The 14,004-nt window shown below is 45.6% G+C and overlaps 1 protein-coding gene across 2 annotated transcripts in view; it reads left to right on the forward strand.

The window, feature by feature from the left end:
• Nucleotides 1-6,495, forward strand: part of NXPH2 (neurexophilin 2) — a 44,139-nt gene extending 37,644 nt beyond the window's left edge. For both annotated transcript variants that reach the window (XM_075092832.1, XM_075092830.1), the window contains exon 2: nt 3,717-6,495. In XM_075092832.1, the coding sequence (XP_074948933.1) occupies nt 3,717-4,460 (744 nt within the window). In that variant the 3' untranslated portion in view covers nt 4,461-6,495. The remainder of the gene's footprint in view (nt 1-3,716) is intronic.
• The last annotated feature ends 7,509 nt before the right edge of the window (nt 6,496-14,004 follow it).

Genomic DNA, 14,004 nt, shown 5'->3' on the forward strand with positions numbered 1-14,004 from the left:
ACTTGGGTTAAATGTAATGTGCCGATTTCAGCAGTGGCTAGTGATTGCCATCGAGGCCTTAAACAGGAATATTACATCCTTATAACTCAACATATTAACTATTTTGTGTCCCCATGTTATGAAAGCTGCTTTGTTGCCACATGAAATAGTCCACGTCACTGCAGCTCCAGGGATGTGTTTCATTATCTTACGGGTACACATCATTCGGTGTAACACACAGATAATGAAAAGCAGTAGTAGCTCAGCACAGTGCAACTCTGCAGTTCCACCATTGTGGTTTTGAAATAATTGTGCCCTAATATCTTATCAATGTGACCAAGCCACTTGGTTTTAGCATGCATTAACGTTTCCCACCCTTCAGCCATCCCGAACCTTGTACCTACATATTTCTTCTTTTTATATCAGAGCCTTCTGAAAAAAGCAGTTCAGAAAGCAATGCTCTGCACTCTCATTTGGAGTGAGAGCCCCCTGAAGAGACATACATTGAGTATTACCGGTAACACATGCCTCAATGCCCTCTAGATCTCTTCATAAAAGGAGGAGGGAGAAAAGCCAAAGAGCCATTGCAAGGATTTCAATAAACATTGCAAAAGAAAAGTAGCCCAGAAGGACAATTGTGTGTGTTCCTGTGCCCTTGCCAGAGGACAGTCAGAGCTGGGTGCGGACACAAGCAAAGTTAGAACCTCCTGTGAAGCAGGCAGCTTTTTTCCTATGTATTTCTCCTTAAAATTTCCTACCGCAATCCCCTCCGGTTCAATTGCTAACAGCAATACCAACTATAGGTGTCCATTAGCATTTGAAGCAGCAGATCATTTAGCTGTGCAGACACAGAGGAAAGTTTTTGGTATTTCAGTACTGCCAGGCTCCTGGTCCTAGCTGGAATCTAGGAATGCAATAGAAAAGCCTCTTTTCTGTGCTTCTAAAGGCCTCAGGTCAGTTTTAGGGTGAAGGATGGGTGAACATGTGCATCAGTTCTTGTTTCATCTGAGCAGAGTCACATCTCTGCAGCAGGGGAATTATTTCCCTGGCAGTGGGGATGGCCAGCTGTTCTCAGCATCTCCTGGCTGATTTTGAGCTTGCGAGCAGGCTTAAAAGTGGCTGAAGAACCATGCATAAACATGACTTTGCTTCACCAGAAGCTTTCCATCACAGTGGAAACGATGCTTCCCCCAGCATGGTTATGACAGCGCTATTTGTGCTGGTGCAGATAAGCATCTGTCACTGTTTCCATTAGAATCTCCTATTTTCCTGGGTTCCTAGCTCAGCCATAAAAAATGTAGCGTAGAGGCAGAAAGTTGACATGCAAGGTCTCAGGCTGAGAGCGATCAGTGTTGTCTCCCCCCCTCCCTTTCTAATCTGAAGAAAAAAATAACGTGTCTCTGCAGAGACACACCTGACTGCTGCCTTTCAATCCAGCCATAGATTTATTTGGCAATAGTGATGGCCACCTTTCAACATTCAAGTTGTGAACGTTGCCGCGATGGCTGCCTTGCACCATTCAGTCTTAATTACTGCAGTAGGGGTGATCAGGAAGAACACGTGGTAAGTGGGTAAGGTGGGTGTGGGCTCTGGTTTAGAGCCTATTGCTAGAGAACAGGCCCCAGTGAAGATTAAGGGCTTTGGAGTTTCTGATCTTTGCCAGATGATGAATTGAAAAATTGAAGATTATAGAAATAGCAATTGAATAGTATAGGAACTGAGTACCACTAGGAGCTAAAGGTGTAGAAGACACCTTTGGGAGCAGTAGCAGAAGGAAAAGCAAGCCCGGTGCTGCAGATTCCCTAGTGAGACAGGCAGCACAAAATCCCACCCTATGAATTCAGTATCAGCACTCGGTGTTTTGGCTGCTTTAGGCAAACGTCCACCCCATGATCTTGCTGTCCCATCCCGTGCAGTGGTAATACTGGGAGCCCACCATCCCGATCCTGGCGCTGCAAGGTCGGTGATGAAGTGAGAGCAGCAGTTTGGGGATGTGGACAGTACAATACTTCTTTCTTCTTTCCCTTTTAAGCACCTTTTCTTTCTGTTCACACATTTTGTAGAAACAACTGCAGCTGAAAGTTTTTCTTTGTACATTAGTATGATGGTATAAGAAAGTCCTGAAGAGAACAAACCCTGACGACACGTTCTCCCAAATTTATATTCAAGCTTTAAAGGACATAAAAAGTTAGATAATGGTTTCTAGCCTGTTGAAACAGAGATCCTGCTTCTGACCTCTTGAGTACATGCTCCAGTTCTGCATTTTCAACAGGACTTCTCTTTCACGGCGTACAGGAAGAACGAACATGGGCAGTGTGTCTCTATATTAAATTGGAAATCTGCTCTTTACTGGGACCTGCGTGTTTGATTGAAATCTAACGCCATTCTGTCACTACCAGAAGTAGTTATGTGCTTCCTGATTGCAAACAATCTTGCATTAGACTTAGCTCAGTCTAGTCATGTTTCTGAAGAACGCTGAGGTGTGCTCTATGGCCAGGATGGCTCAGCACTTCTTGAAGGTTAGGCCTTGCTAAATACAGGCATCTTCGCACCTGGAACCAACACACCAAAAACACGGTTCCTTTCATTGCCTGTCTCAAATTAAGAGCACAAATGAACATGCTGAGTTTGGAAAAAAAGGAAGAAGGAACACCAGAAAAGACAAAGGTATAATAAACATTTTAGTACACAATTACAGTACTAGAAGCAGCTGAGTAAGAGAGGACTTTAAGCTTAAAGCAGTTGGGAGGTTAAGTGGGGAGAAAAAAAAAGGGGAATGGAAAATTCTGTTCTATTTCACTTCGTCTTTTAGCAGAGATGCCACTTTGCTGTTCAGGTTTTCCAGCATCCTTAGACATGTTCTTAGGTAACAAATCCAAGAGCAAAGGGTGTCTGTCGCAGTCGTGGTTTAATCCCAGCCAGCAACTAAGCCCCACACAGCCCATCCCCGTGGGATGTGGGAGAGAATCAGAAGAGTAAGAGTGAGAAAACCCGTGGGTTATGATAAAGACAGTTTAACAAGTAAAGCAAAAGCCGCACATGCAAGCACAGCAAACCAAGGAATTCAGTCACTCCTTCCCATGGGCAGGCGGGTGCTCAGCCATCTCTGGGACAGCAGGGCTTCATCACACGTAACGGTGACTTGGGAAGACAAACACCATCACTCTGAACGTCCCCTCCTCCCTCCTTCTTCCCCCAGCTCTATATGCTGAGCATGACGCCATGTGGTGTGGGACATCCCTGGGGTCAGTTGGGGTCACTGTCACAGCCGTGTCCCCTCCCGACTCCTTGTGCCCCCCCCAGCTCCTCGCTGGTGGGTGGGGTGAGGGGCAGGAAATGCCTTGGCTCTGTCTAAGCCCCGCTCAGCAGTAATGAAAACATCTCTATCATCAGCACTGTTTTCAGCACAGATCCAAACCATAGCCCCATACTGGTTACAATGAATAAAATTAACTCTACCCCAGAGAACAGCACAGTTCCCAGTCCTCAACCTATCCAGAGATTCATCCATTTGTCCCAGTGGATGGCTCCCATTGAGCTTTTTGCATCTTCACTAAGCTATTTTGAGTAAAAACCTTGAGCTTCCATGGGGTAGCAGAAACTACTCATTACAATAGCCCACGGGTCGGGGCTGGTTCAGACCCTATTCGTGTAAAAATATATATTAATGGCTTCTTTTGCATCTTGACAGGTTTTTTTCACACTTTGTACAATTCTTTCTTTCTGTTTTGAAACAGGTACTTTGCGACGCTAATCACGTCGTACAAGCCACAGATGTGCTGGACTGGGAAGACAAGGATGCTGCAGAGACTTTGGTCGACAACGCGGTCCATTCCAGGATCATCAATCCTTTACGCCTGTTTGTTAAGCCATCTCCAGTACTGAAACACGGCCAGGTGTCCTACTCAGACAGCATAGAAAACTTTTGGGATTGGTTGTCCAACATCACGGAGGTTCAGGAATCTCTCGCACGAACTAAACGCAGACCTATAGTAAAAACTGGGAAATTCAAGAAAATGTTTGGATGGGGCGACTTCCACTCTAACATCAAAACTGTTAAGCTGAACCTCCTGATCACAGGGAAAATCGTTGATCACGGCAATGGGACCTTCAGTGTTTATTTCCGACATAACTCCACAGGTCTGGGAAATGTTTCTGTAAGCCTGGTGCCACCTTCCAAGGTGGTTGAGTTTGAATCATCTCCACAGTCAACACTGGAGACCAAGGAATCCAAGTCCTTCAATTGCCGAATTGAGTACGAAAAAACAGACCGTGCTAAAAAGACTGCCTTGTGCAACTTCGACCCTTCAAAGATCTGCTATCAAGAGCAGACTCAAAGCCATGTCTCCTGGTTGTGTTCCAAACCATTTAAAGTCATCTGCATTTACATTGCTTTTTACAGCGTAGATTACAAACTGGTGCAAAAGGTCTGTCCTGATTATAACTACCATAGTGAGACTCCGTACTTGTCCTCTGGCTGATACAGTCGTGGGTAACTGTAGAGATACAGCATCAGTAGTAAAAATAACCATTTCCATTAACCTTCTGGAGAAGAATATGGTTTCCTATCAGGTTAAAAAGTCTTTAAAAACTGTAGCTGTGTTTGTGCTGTATCGTAAATAATCAAACTATTTATGTAACAACCATTTTCATTTGAGACCGTTGCATTTTAGCTCTCTCATCATTAATAAGGGAACTACCAGGCAGACGTGACAAAAATCTAACAAAATTATGTCTATAATGAGCATTGATTTTGAAAATCAGTTTTTCAAACTAGATTCGACGGCAAAGAGGTTGTCTTTTACTTGAACTGGAGAGCGCTTAGCAGGATCCTATTTCTCATTGGGAACTTTAGAAGACAGCAATATAAAGAGCAAACAATGAAGCAGACTCGCAGCTGCTTATACACAAAATCCAAATAAAGAGCTCTCCCACTAACTTCATAAAGAATGTTACACACGTGGGGCTCAAGGAATCAAGTCCAAATACTAAGAGAAAGTGCTATTTCTAGGACAAAAGAAAAAAAAGGAAAGGAACCTGTATTTCTATGAGTTGTAGTAGTTGTACATATTCACTGAGGTGAAGAGGGAGTAGTTCTTCCTTCAGACTTCTTACCGGTACATGATTATGCAATGATGTAATTAGACATTGATGAGCTTTAGTTTATTAGACCCACCTGGTGTGCAGGTTTGGTGTACGTTTCTTCCTTCCATGGTCACCCTTGGTTTTGATTCTTCTCAAATGTTTACATACACACCGGTACTAGTTTTACAGCGATAGAGAATAAACATACCTTGGAAAAAGATGATCTCTGTTTAAGTCTGATGATAACGGGGCTGGCTTCCACTTAACAGAAGTACTTATCTTGCTATCTAGCCCTCTGAGCGCTGCACTGTAGCAAGGAAAGCGCATCACAGCATAAGGACGATGCCTGAACACCACAAGCTTTCTGCATAATGGCACCCAGTTGCCTTCCTTAGTATCGCATTGCATACCTGAAGCCAAAATACAAGCAATGACAGAGAGGACAACAAAAATCTATGCATCTTTGCCTCATAAAATAGATTTCAAACAATTGCAATCAATATAAAAATATTCAGCCAGACTTTCCCCTAGTACAGAACAGCATCGCTTCGCTAGAGGTAGGCGTAAGAGCCGAGGGTCCGGCTGTGGTGTTGCTTCCACAGGATAGATGTTGCTCCCATTGCAGTTCGCTCCAGCGATGCTGCTCCAAGCATCAATCCCCCGCGCTTTCGTTGGGTATCGATTTTGCTGCTGCTGCCAATTTGCTATCCTAGTCCTTTGTGACGGTTCAATGCCACAGGTCCCGTGGAAAGAGCTGGCTGAGGAAGTGCTTTTTATTGCCTACAATCAAACTTACATGCAGGGTCCAAGAAGTTACATACCGCTTAAATAAAGTACTATTAAAATCCTCTGTTCAAGTGGTGTGCACCCAGACAAATGATTATGACAGGTCGGAAGGACTCACTTGTGAGATGAATTCTGATTTCCTTGGTAAAGTCTCATACAAGAAAAAAAAATTACTCTGTTAAAAATATACTACAAGTAACTGACTAATTTGTTTTTCTTTTTAGGTGACAAATTTAAATGTGTGGTTTAGTTTGATCAATAATCTAAATGTTTTCCTTCACCTTATTTCATGCAGAGTCTCTCCTGGTCTAAATGATGGTTTTTTAGTTTGTCTGTTACTGTTGATCCCTACAAGATGGTCTACTTTGTATTCTGTATAGCGTGCCCTCGTTCTGGCTGTATATAAGCTTGGATTTATTGCTATGAGTTCAGTGGTTGGTGCTTTTGTAACTTAGCTGTAAGCCATGATTTTATTGCCATGTTATTTTTACTCAGCACTGTAGGCAATTAAAAGAAAACCCTACATGCTGTTTATTATAGAGTATGTGGAAATGATGTATGTATATACACTTAAATATGTGTACATATACAGAATATATGTGTACATGTATTTGTATGTAAATAAAGAGAGTTTGCTAAATCTGGCACTTGCTTATGGCATATTTGATTTTTTTTTGTTACTTTGTGTTTTTATATATATACAAAAACAAGGCACTGCAACACATCACTGAATATTTTTTCCCAGCTGGAGTTTGCTTTCTTAGGAGATACTTAAGTGTGCACTGCAGTGAACTGCGCTACAAGCCTCGGCAGACGGGGTTCAATAGCATTTCACGATTTGTGAGAAATGAAGTGCGTGTTTTGACAAAGACAACCATGAACTATTTAATAGTTGTGCAAGGTGCATTAAAAGCAGAGAGGTTAGTCTAAATTGGAAAGCATACAGCAGCTCCTCCCAAGCAGGAACGCGCTGGGAGACGTGGCAGCCCTTGCTCAGAGGTGGTCATCGAAACAGGAGCTGGATTCTGGCCCCGCGCAGACATCCTCTCGCTGTGCAGTGTCATCCCAGGCTGAGGTTTCCAGACCTCAGGAAGACAAACCCACACCTTGGACAAACAAACATTGCTCTGGAAACGTGGGGCCCCTGGGCCACGTGGGGATTCAGATGGAAAGGCTATTACAAATCAAGAGACAAGTATTTTAATAGGTTGAACACCCGAGCTTCTTGAACACTGAGAAGACATGCACCCAACTGGCAGCTTTTGACTTAAAACAACTCAAGCTCTCCAAGCAAGGCCCAGGCCGGTGCCACGCCGCCAGAGCAGCACTAGGTACAGGGAGCGGCAGAGAAACAGAGGCCATGGGAGCAGGAGGGGAGGGTTAACCCAGACCATGTCAGTCCTGCCACCCTGGGACACAGCTGCGACCGCCTGCAGCCCATCCTGCAGCAGAACATTGGGAAGAGCTGTTACCTCTCACCTGTAAGTCCCCCCAAGGAGCTTTCCTGCCCCCAGACCTCCTAATGATCGAGGAGCAACCATCATCAAACCCGCCTGGCTCCCTCCACACCCAGTTTGGCGAAAGCCAGGGTTTGCTGAAAGACAAAAGCAACGGCACAGAGGGCCCGCGCACCCAGAGGAGGCTGCCTCTGGAGACTTAGCGTTTGCTTTAACGTAGCCCAAACGTTTTCCCAGGGAGAAGCGAACCCACAACAGCAGCATCTGCCCAGCATTCTGCTGCTCTGGTGCTGGGGCGATGGGAGAGGCTTGGACCGCTGTCCTCGCACCGAGCCCTGGCACAAGGCGGCAGCAGGAGGGGAGGGAGGCAGCCTTGGCACCAAAGCCCATCATCCCAGAGGACTCCCCACCACGCTTTTTCCAATCACAATACTTGAAAAATACTTAAAAGCATTACCTTTTTTCAGATCAATAGTGAGAAAGTCACCACAAAAAAGCACTTACAATCTTATTGCAGTCAAAATCAGATCAAAAAGAAATTACTTACACCTAGCCAGGTATGCAAAATACAATCCAATGAAACAAAGAAAGTGACAGACTTCATGAGGTCAAATTTCACACTGCCCGTGTAAACACAACTAAAACTGATGTAATTTCACATGGAACAGGCCATATTTTAGAAAAGTTTCAAATTTCAGTGATTGTTCCTCTCATGACTCTTACTCAAAGGATTTTAAAATAAAAATTGGGAAGATTAAGTACCATTTGTTGATCTGCTGGAGGGCAGGAAGGCCCTACAGAGGAACCTGGGCAGGCTGGATCGTTGGGCCAGAGTCAACAGTATGAGATTCAACAAGGCCAAGGGCCGGGTCCTGCCCTGGGGTCACACCAACCCCAGGCAACGCTCCAGGCCTGGGGCAGAGGGGCTGGGAAGTGCCAGGGGGGAGAAGGCCCTGGGGGTGCTGGCTGACAGCTGGCTGGGCATGAGCCAGCAGTGCCCAGGTGGCCAAGGAGGCCACCAGCCCCCGGGCTTGTGTCAGCACTGGTGTGGCCAGCAGGAGCCGGGCAGGGATGGGGCCCCTGTGCTCGGCCCTGGGGAGGCCCCACCTCGAATGCTGGGCTCAGGTTTGGGCCCCTCAGGACAAGAAGGCCCTTGAGGGGCTGGAGCGTGTCCAGAGAAGGGCAGCGGGGCTGGGGCAGGGTCTGGAGCACAAGTGTGCTGGGGGGCGGCTGAGGGAGCTGGGGGGGTTTAGCCCAGAGAAGAGGGGGCTGAGGGGACACCTTGTCGCTCTCTGCAACTGCCTGACAGGAGGCTGTAGTGAGGCGGGGGTCGCTCTCTTCTCCCTAGTAACAAGTGATAGGATGAGAGGAAATGGCCTCAAGCTGCACCAGGGGAAGTTCAGGTTGGACATTAGGAAAAAATTCTTCACCGAAAGGGTTGTCAGGCATTGGAAGAGGCTGCCCAGGGAGGTGGCTGAGTTTCCATCCCTAGAAGTATTTAAAAGAAGGGTAGATGTGGTGCTTGAGGATATGGTTTAGTGGTGGGCTTGGCAGTGATAGGTTAGCGGTTGGACCTTATGAACTTAAGGGTCTTTTCCAGCCTACATGATTCTACGATTCTATGATTTTCAGGAAGTGTTCCAAGTGGGCAATAATGACTTACTACTGCAGAACTTAATCTGAAAGTTTTTAGTAGGCATACTTCAATCCAAATCGCAACAGCATAGTTTTGCATGCATTTATATCGATGTAAATATGTATTTAAGCTCCTTACTAGACACACTTCCTACTGTTCTCCCCATCCCATGGATATACATATAGAAATCCCAGTAAACAGCTAATTCAGGATACACACATAAGCACTGGCTTTCTGTCCTTAGACCGCCCACCGGACAGTTCCGCGGGAACCCCGATCATTCAGGTTTTTCTTCTTTAATCATTTCAAGTTGAACAAGGAAGTAACTTAGTTTGGTTTTTCTTTTCCCCTCAAGAATTTCATCCGTTGGATCCTCGGCCTCTCAGTCATCGCCGTGCCAGCGATATTGCGCTGGGACCCGGGGCTCTCTGCCCGCCTCGCCTCCTGCACGCCAATTCCCAAGCTCGAGCTTGTACTACACTGGCAAGCAAGACAGGAGAAAGGCAAAAAGCCGCGAGTTGTTTGCTGTGAGCTCCCTGGGGTTGCTACATTTTCTTTTTAGGGAGAATTTACCGGGCAGTGCTGAAAGAGCAAACCCCTGAATAATCCCAATGCAGCTGGAAAAACTCTCATAGCAGCTAGGCGAAGGTGCTCAGTGCAAATCAGCATCCTGTGCTGCCTTTGTTAATTGTAATTCAAGGACATTAGAACTTGCTATTTGTTTTATGCTCTGTTGACCAGCATAATCTGGATAATGTTTTATTTATAGTACAATAATGATTCGTCATTACCACTGTCCCTGTTCAAATATGCACAGTTAAAAAGACAATAACAATTCACATATACTAAGTAGCTCAATGAAATACACATCCATCAAGTAGATTTTTAGCTGTAGGGTGTCTCATTTGAAAAACTAGACTTTGCCATTCCCATCTGTCTCTCGTGAACACCTCTTATGTGCATCTGCCAGAAGCGGCTTCCTTCTTTGTTTTAAAACTAGCAAATAAAATGACGTTTCTCACGTATTGGCTGTGCTTAGAGGATATTGCCTGTACTGTATTAGACAAAAACCTAGGAGTTAGTGTAACCCCCTCCGCAGGTTGATAAAACCAAAAATCACAAATTTCTATCACATGCCTTGTGGATTTGGGTCTCTGGAGCCAGTGAACAGAAGCTAAACCACCTGTCAGCAGACTGGTCCCTATTGCCTACATAGCCCAGCCTGCCGCACACCGGCTCCACAAGAGAGGGATCCGAGGGACTGGTTTTATAGAAGAGTTGAATTGTCATGAAACATCCCACTTCACTCAAACCACACCTCACCTGGAGGGTTGTTGAGCACAGGTCTGCAAAAATCTGTTTGAATCTGCATTTAAAAGTGATGGAAACCAAACGGAGTCTGCTGGACGCTGCCACCAGCACAGCAGCATCTTCCTGCCGAGACTGCTGCGACCGACCACATCACACAGCTCTCCAGCCCAAAATGCCTGTGGGCTTTCAGTCAGAAGCGATCCTCCAGCTGTGGGTACTCTCAAGCAAGAACCCCGGTCATCTAGACTAAATTTTGAAGGAAAAAAACCCACAAAAAATGCTTTTCCAAAGACAATTGAGTCTCCAGCTCAGCATAAATCCAGCACCAGCTGCAGCCCAATTAAAAAGCAATTATGTTCATGGGAAACCAGTTTACTCAGGGATAGAGAAGAAAAAAAAAATCTACCTACATGAACATTGGTAGGACTCTAAAACAAGGCTCCAAACGAAATACCAGCACCTTCCTATTCATCAGTAATGAAAGAGCCAAGCAGGTCAAACAGTATTTCTTGCACTGCCCCCTGGTTTTGCCCTAAAGTCAGAACAGAAAAAAAAAAAAGAAATCCACTAGTTCAGGGACTTAATATATTTTCTTCATCTTATGAGAAATGCACATCTGTAATTCCTCACCCTGACATGGGAAGCTAAATTCTTCGAGGGTACAGAGATGATGAGCATTCTTTTGCTGAAGTCAAAAGGCTCAACTCCCTTTCTTAAGTAGAAGGAGCGGAGCCATGTGGGAAGCCGGGCTGGCATGCGGCGAGACTGCGATGCCTTTTGGCTTGTCAGAAGGCAGCAGGCAGGGTGCGGGGGTCTCGCCCAGAGCTGGGCTGTCAGCAGGGCACAGGACACCGTGGGACGCAGCCTGACTGCAGCAGTCGAGCACAGCCGCAACGAAGGAGCAACAGCGTGAGATCTGCTTCAGAAACATTTTCTCAGACATCCCACCACTCACCCTGCCCCTCCCACTTGAACTGTTGTCAGGAAAAAAAAGACAGTTTTATTACCAGCCTGATCCGACAAGCATCTCGCATTTCAGTCATCATCCTGCGCATCTGCCCTTGGCAGCTCTACATTTTAGCCACCTCAGATGCAAATCCTGTTTCTCTATTCTCTTGCCTCATTCCCAGACAGTGCGTGGCTCTTCCATCATTATGCAGTCAATTAAGCTTTGGCCACCTTATCTTAACAGCTCCAAATAAGCTGGTGATCTTCCTGAAAGGTGGTACATTATAATTGGTTCCAAACCAGCAAGAAAGAGGATAGGGAAATATGAGACTTGGATGTTATTTGAATTAGCCCTGAAGTTAAAAATGGCCAAAAAAAACCCCAAAGTTATTGGGGTGTTTGTTTAGATCTTCTAGTGTTGGCCAGGTTTGTATCAGCTCGTACAGCCAGGAAGCAAGACTCGGGATGTTTTGTTCTAGAGATCGTACAGGTAAGCGATGCTGCCAGCTCCCAGATGCAGGCGATGAAATAGATCCACTGTGCTCCCTAGCACAGAGCCGCATCGCGGGGGAGGGTAATGGGTGCAGAAGCCTGGCAGAGGGCACACTTCGGGTGTGCTCTATAGGTGTGTCTATTATACATAACCTCAACAGTTTTTCAGTCTACAGCTCAGTCCCAGGCAAGCTCAAAGCAAACAGCTCGCTCTTCCTTCCAGCTGGGACTCGGGAACACCCCAGTAGGTTTCTTGCATTGCTGTGATCCTCATTTCATCCCTATGAGGAGAGTGATAAACACCTAAGCAGCCACGAGAGCCAGGTCTGGATAAATGTCCTGGCTACGAGTTTGTAGGTGGGTGGACAATTACATCCACATTTCAAAGGCCCCTGAAGAAATGCAACTCACTCCAAGCTCCTGTAGGGAATAACAAAGCTATCTCCTCGCAGGAAAGGATTTCAGGCTCTCCACCCCAGTCAAAGTGCCCCGGCTCAGAGGTGGGGTGGAAGCCAGGCTGCTGCTCCCCGCAGCACGCAGACTTCCACGGGCGCAGGGAGTGGGCGGCGGTGCCGACCGGGGGACCCCACCGCAGGAGCCAGCACAGCTCCCCCGGGTCAAGCTCTGGGCGTTCCCCCAGGGACGTGGCAACAGCAGCGTTACCTGCTACAGTTACGTGCCTAACAAGTCACATTATTTCCTTCTAGTCTGGTCTTAAAAAAAAACATTTAAAAATCAGTTCAGGTTTTCGAAATGTGTCAAGGTGGTATTCTTGAACATGAGCACGTGGGTTTCAGCCAAGTATGAGAACCGATCAGTGAGGAGCCTTCAGTCTATTCTTAAGCCAACAGTATTTACTGTTCCACCACCTTTTCTTTTAAGGTGTTATCTGAGGCAGATGCCGCAAAGGCAGGCGATGCTGAGCAGACCTGCACTGCTAACCTGGGATCCCAGCACAGAATATTCAACACAGATTTCTGAGCAGGTAAACCAAAGGATTAAAAATATTTCAAGTTGCCATACTGAAGATAAGAAGCCTATTTATTATATAGTACTTAAGACTACTTAATTCCCATCCACTTCTCATGTCGGATATATTAAACTGTAGCATTTCTGACTTCAATCACTGAAGATTTGGATTAGCCCGAGTACTCTGGGAAAACAAGACGCCTACTCACCCGAGCCTCCTGGAGCCAGTGCCATTCAGGGCAATTGCCCTGTCCTGTGGGAATACCCTCTCTTCCACTTCCTTCTCCTGGTTTTAAAGTAAATACACCACAGGTACTGCATGCGCCGTGTTTTGCCACAGCCAAGCACAACCTGACTGTTCAAAGTAAAAATGGCACCACAGATGAACTGTGTCCAAGGCCAGTCCAGACCCAACTCAGCCAAGCTTATCGGTGTGTCAAGGCATTAAGGGGCACTTATTTTATCCAGCAAAAGGAGCTGAGAGAGAAAAATGTTTTGATTCACATCAGCTATCTTTAAAACAAGCAGAGGCCCTTATTTAAAATACGAGTATTGGATTGTGTTGCCAGAAGCAGATTAATTGCAGCTTCCAGGAAAAACTCTGAGCTTATTTCACATTGACTTTTATTCCCACTTGAATTAAGTTCCTTATGTTACACCAACTCATTTGAATTTTTTGAATTGGTTTTGCATAGTATCATTTACTGATGTACTATCTTTAATTACATAACACACATACACTCTCCAACTGCATTATTAATGAAAGTGTTTTTAATTAAATGGCTCTCAGCATAATATTCAGTCATTAATTTCACATGCTCAGGATGTGGAGAGATTCTGTTCTGATGGTCTGGGGAAACTTTGTACTTTAGATGAGGGATACTTCCAAAGTGATAGTTTTAGAGTGAAGTTGAAAATCATTATGAGCACTGAATTACCCTCTCAGCAGCTGGTACCACAGTTCTGCTCTACTGGGTATTATCTATTCTTCAGCTCAAGTGCTCCTTTTGCTCTGTCATGCTTCATCACTGATAATTTTCAGATGCCTCTCACTGGATTCACATATATCCCAGGGTGAATAATATCAGAGTTACCTTTTAGGAAGAGTTTATACTTAGACAACGGCACTAAGGCTGCACCCTCTACAAGAAAGAGCTCTGCACTCCCCTTTCCAACGATGTCACCCACCTGCCTCCACTCAAACTTTCAGTGCTCTTTGAAGTGACAAAGGGCATTCATGCTCTTGGGGACTGGGATTTTTTTTGCCCATCCACCAGACAGAGGCACAGACACACTAGTACATCACACAGGCTTTGCTGTAACACATCCTTAGTGCTCACC

This window comes from Phalacrocorax aristotelis, chromosome 5 (assembly GCF_949628215.1).
Source record: "Phalacrocorax aristotelis chromosome 5, bGulAri2.1, whole genome shotgun sequence".
NCBI lineage: Eukaryota > Metazoa > Chordata > Aves > Suliformes > Phalacrocoracidae > Phalacrocorax > Phalacrocorax aristotelis.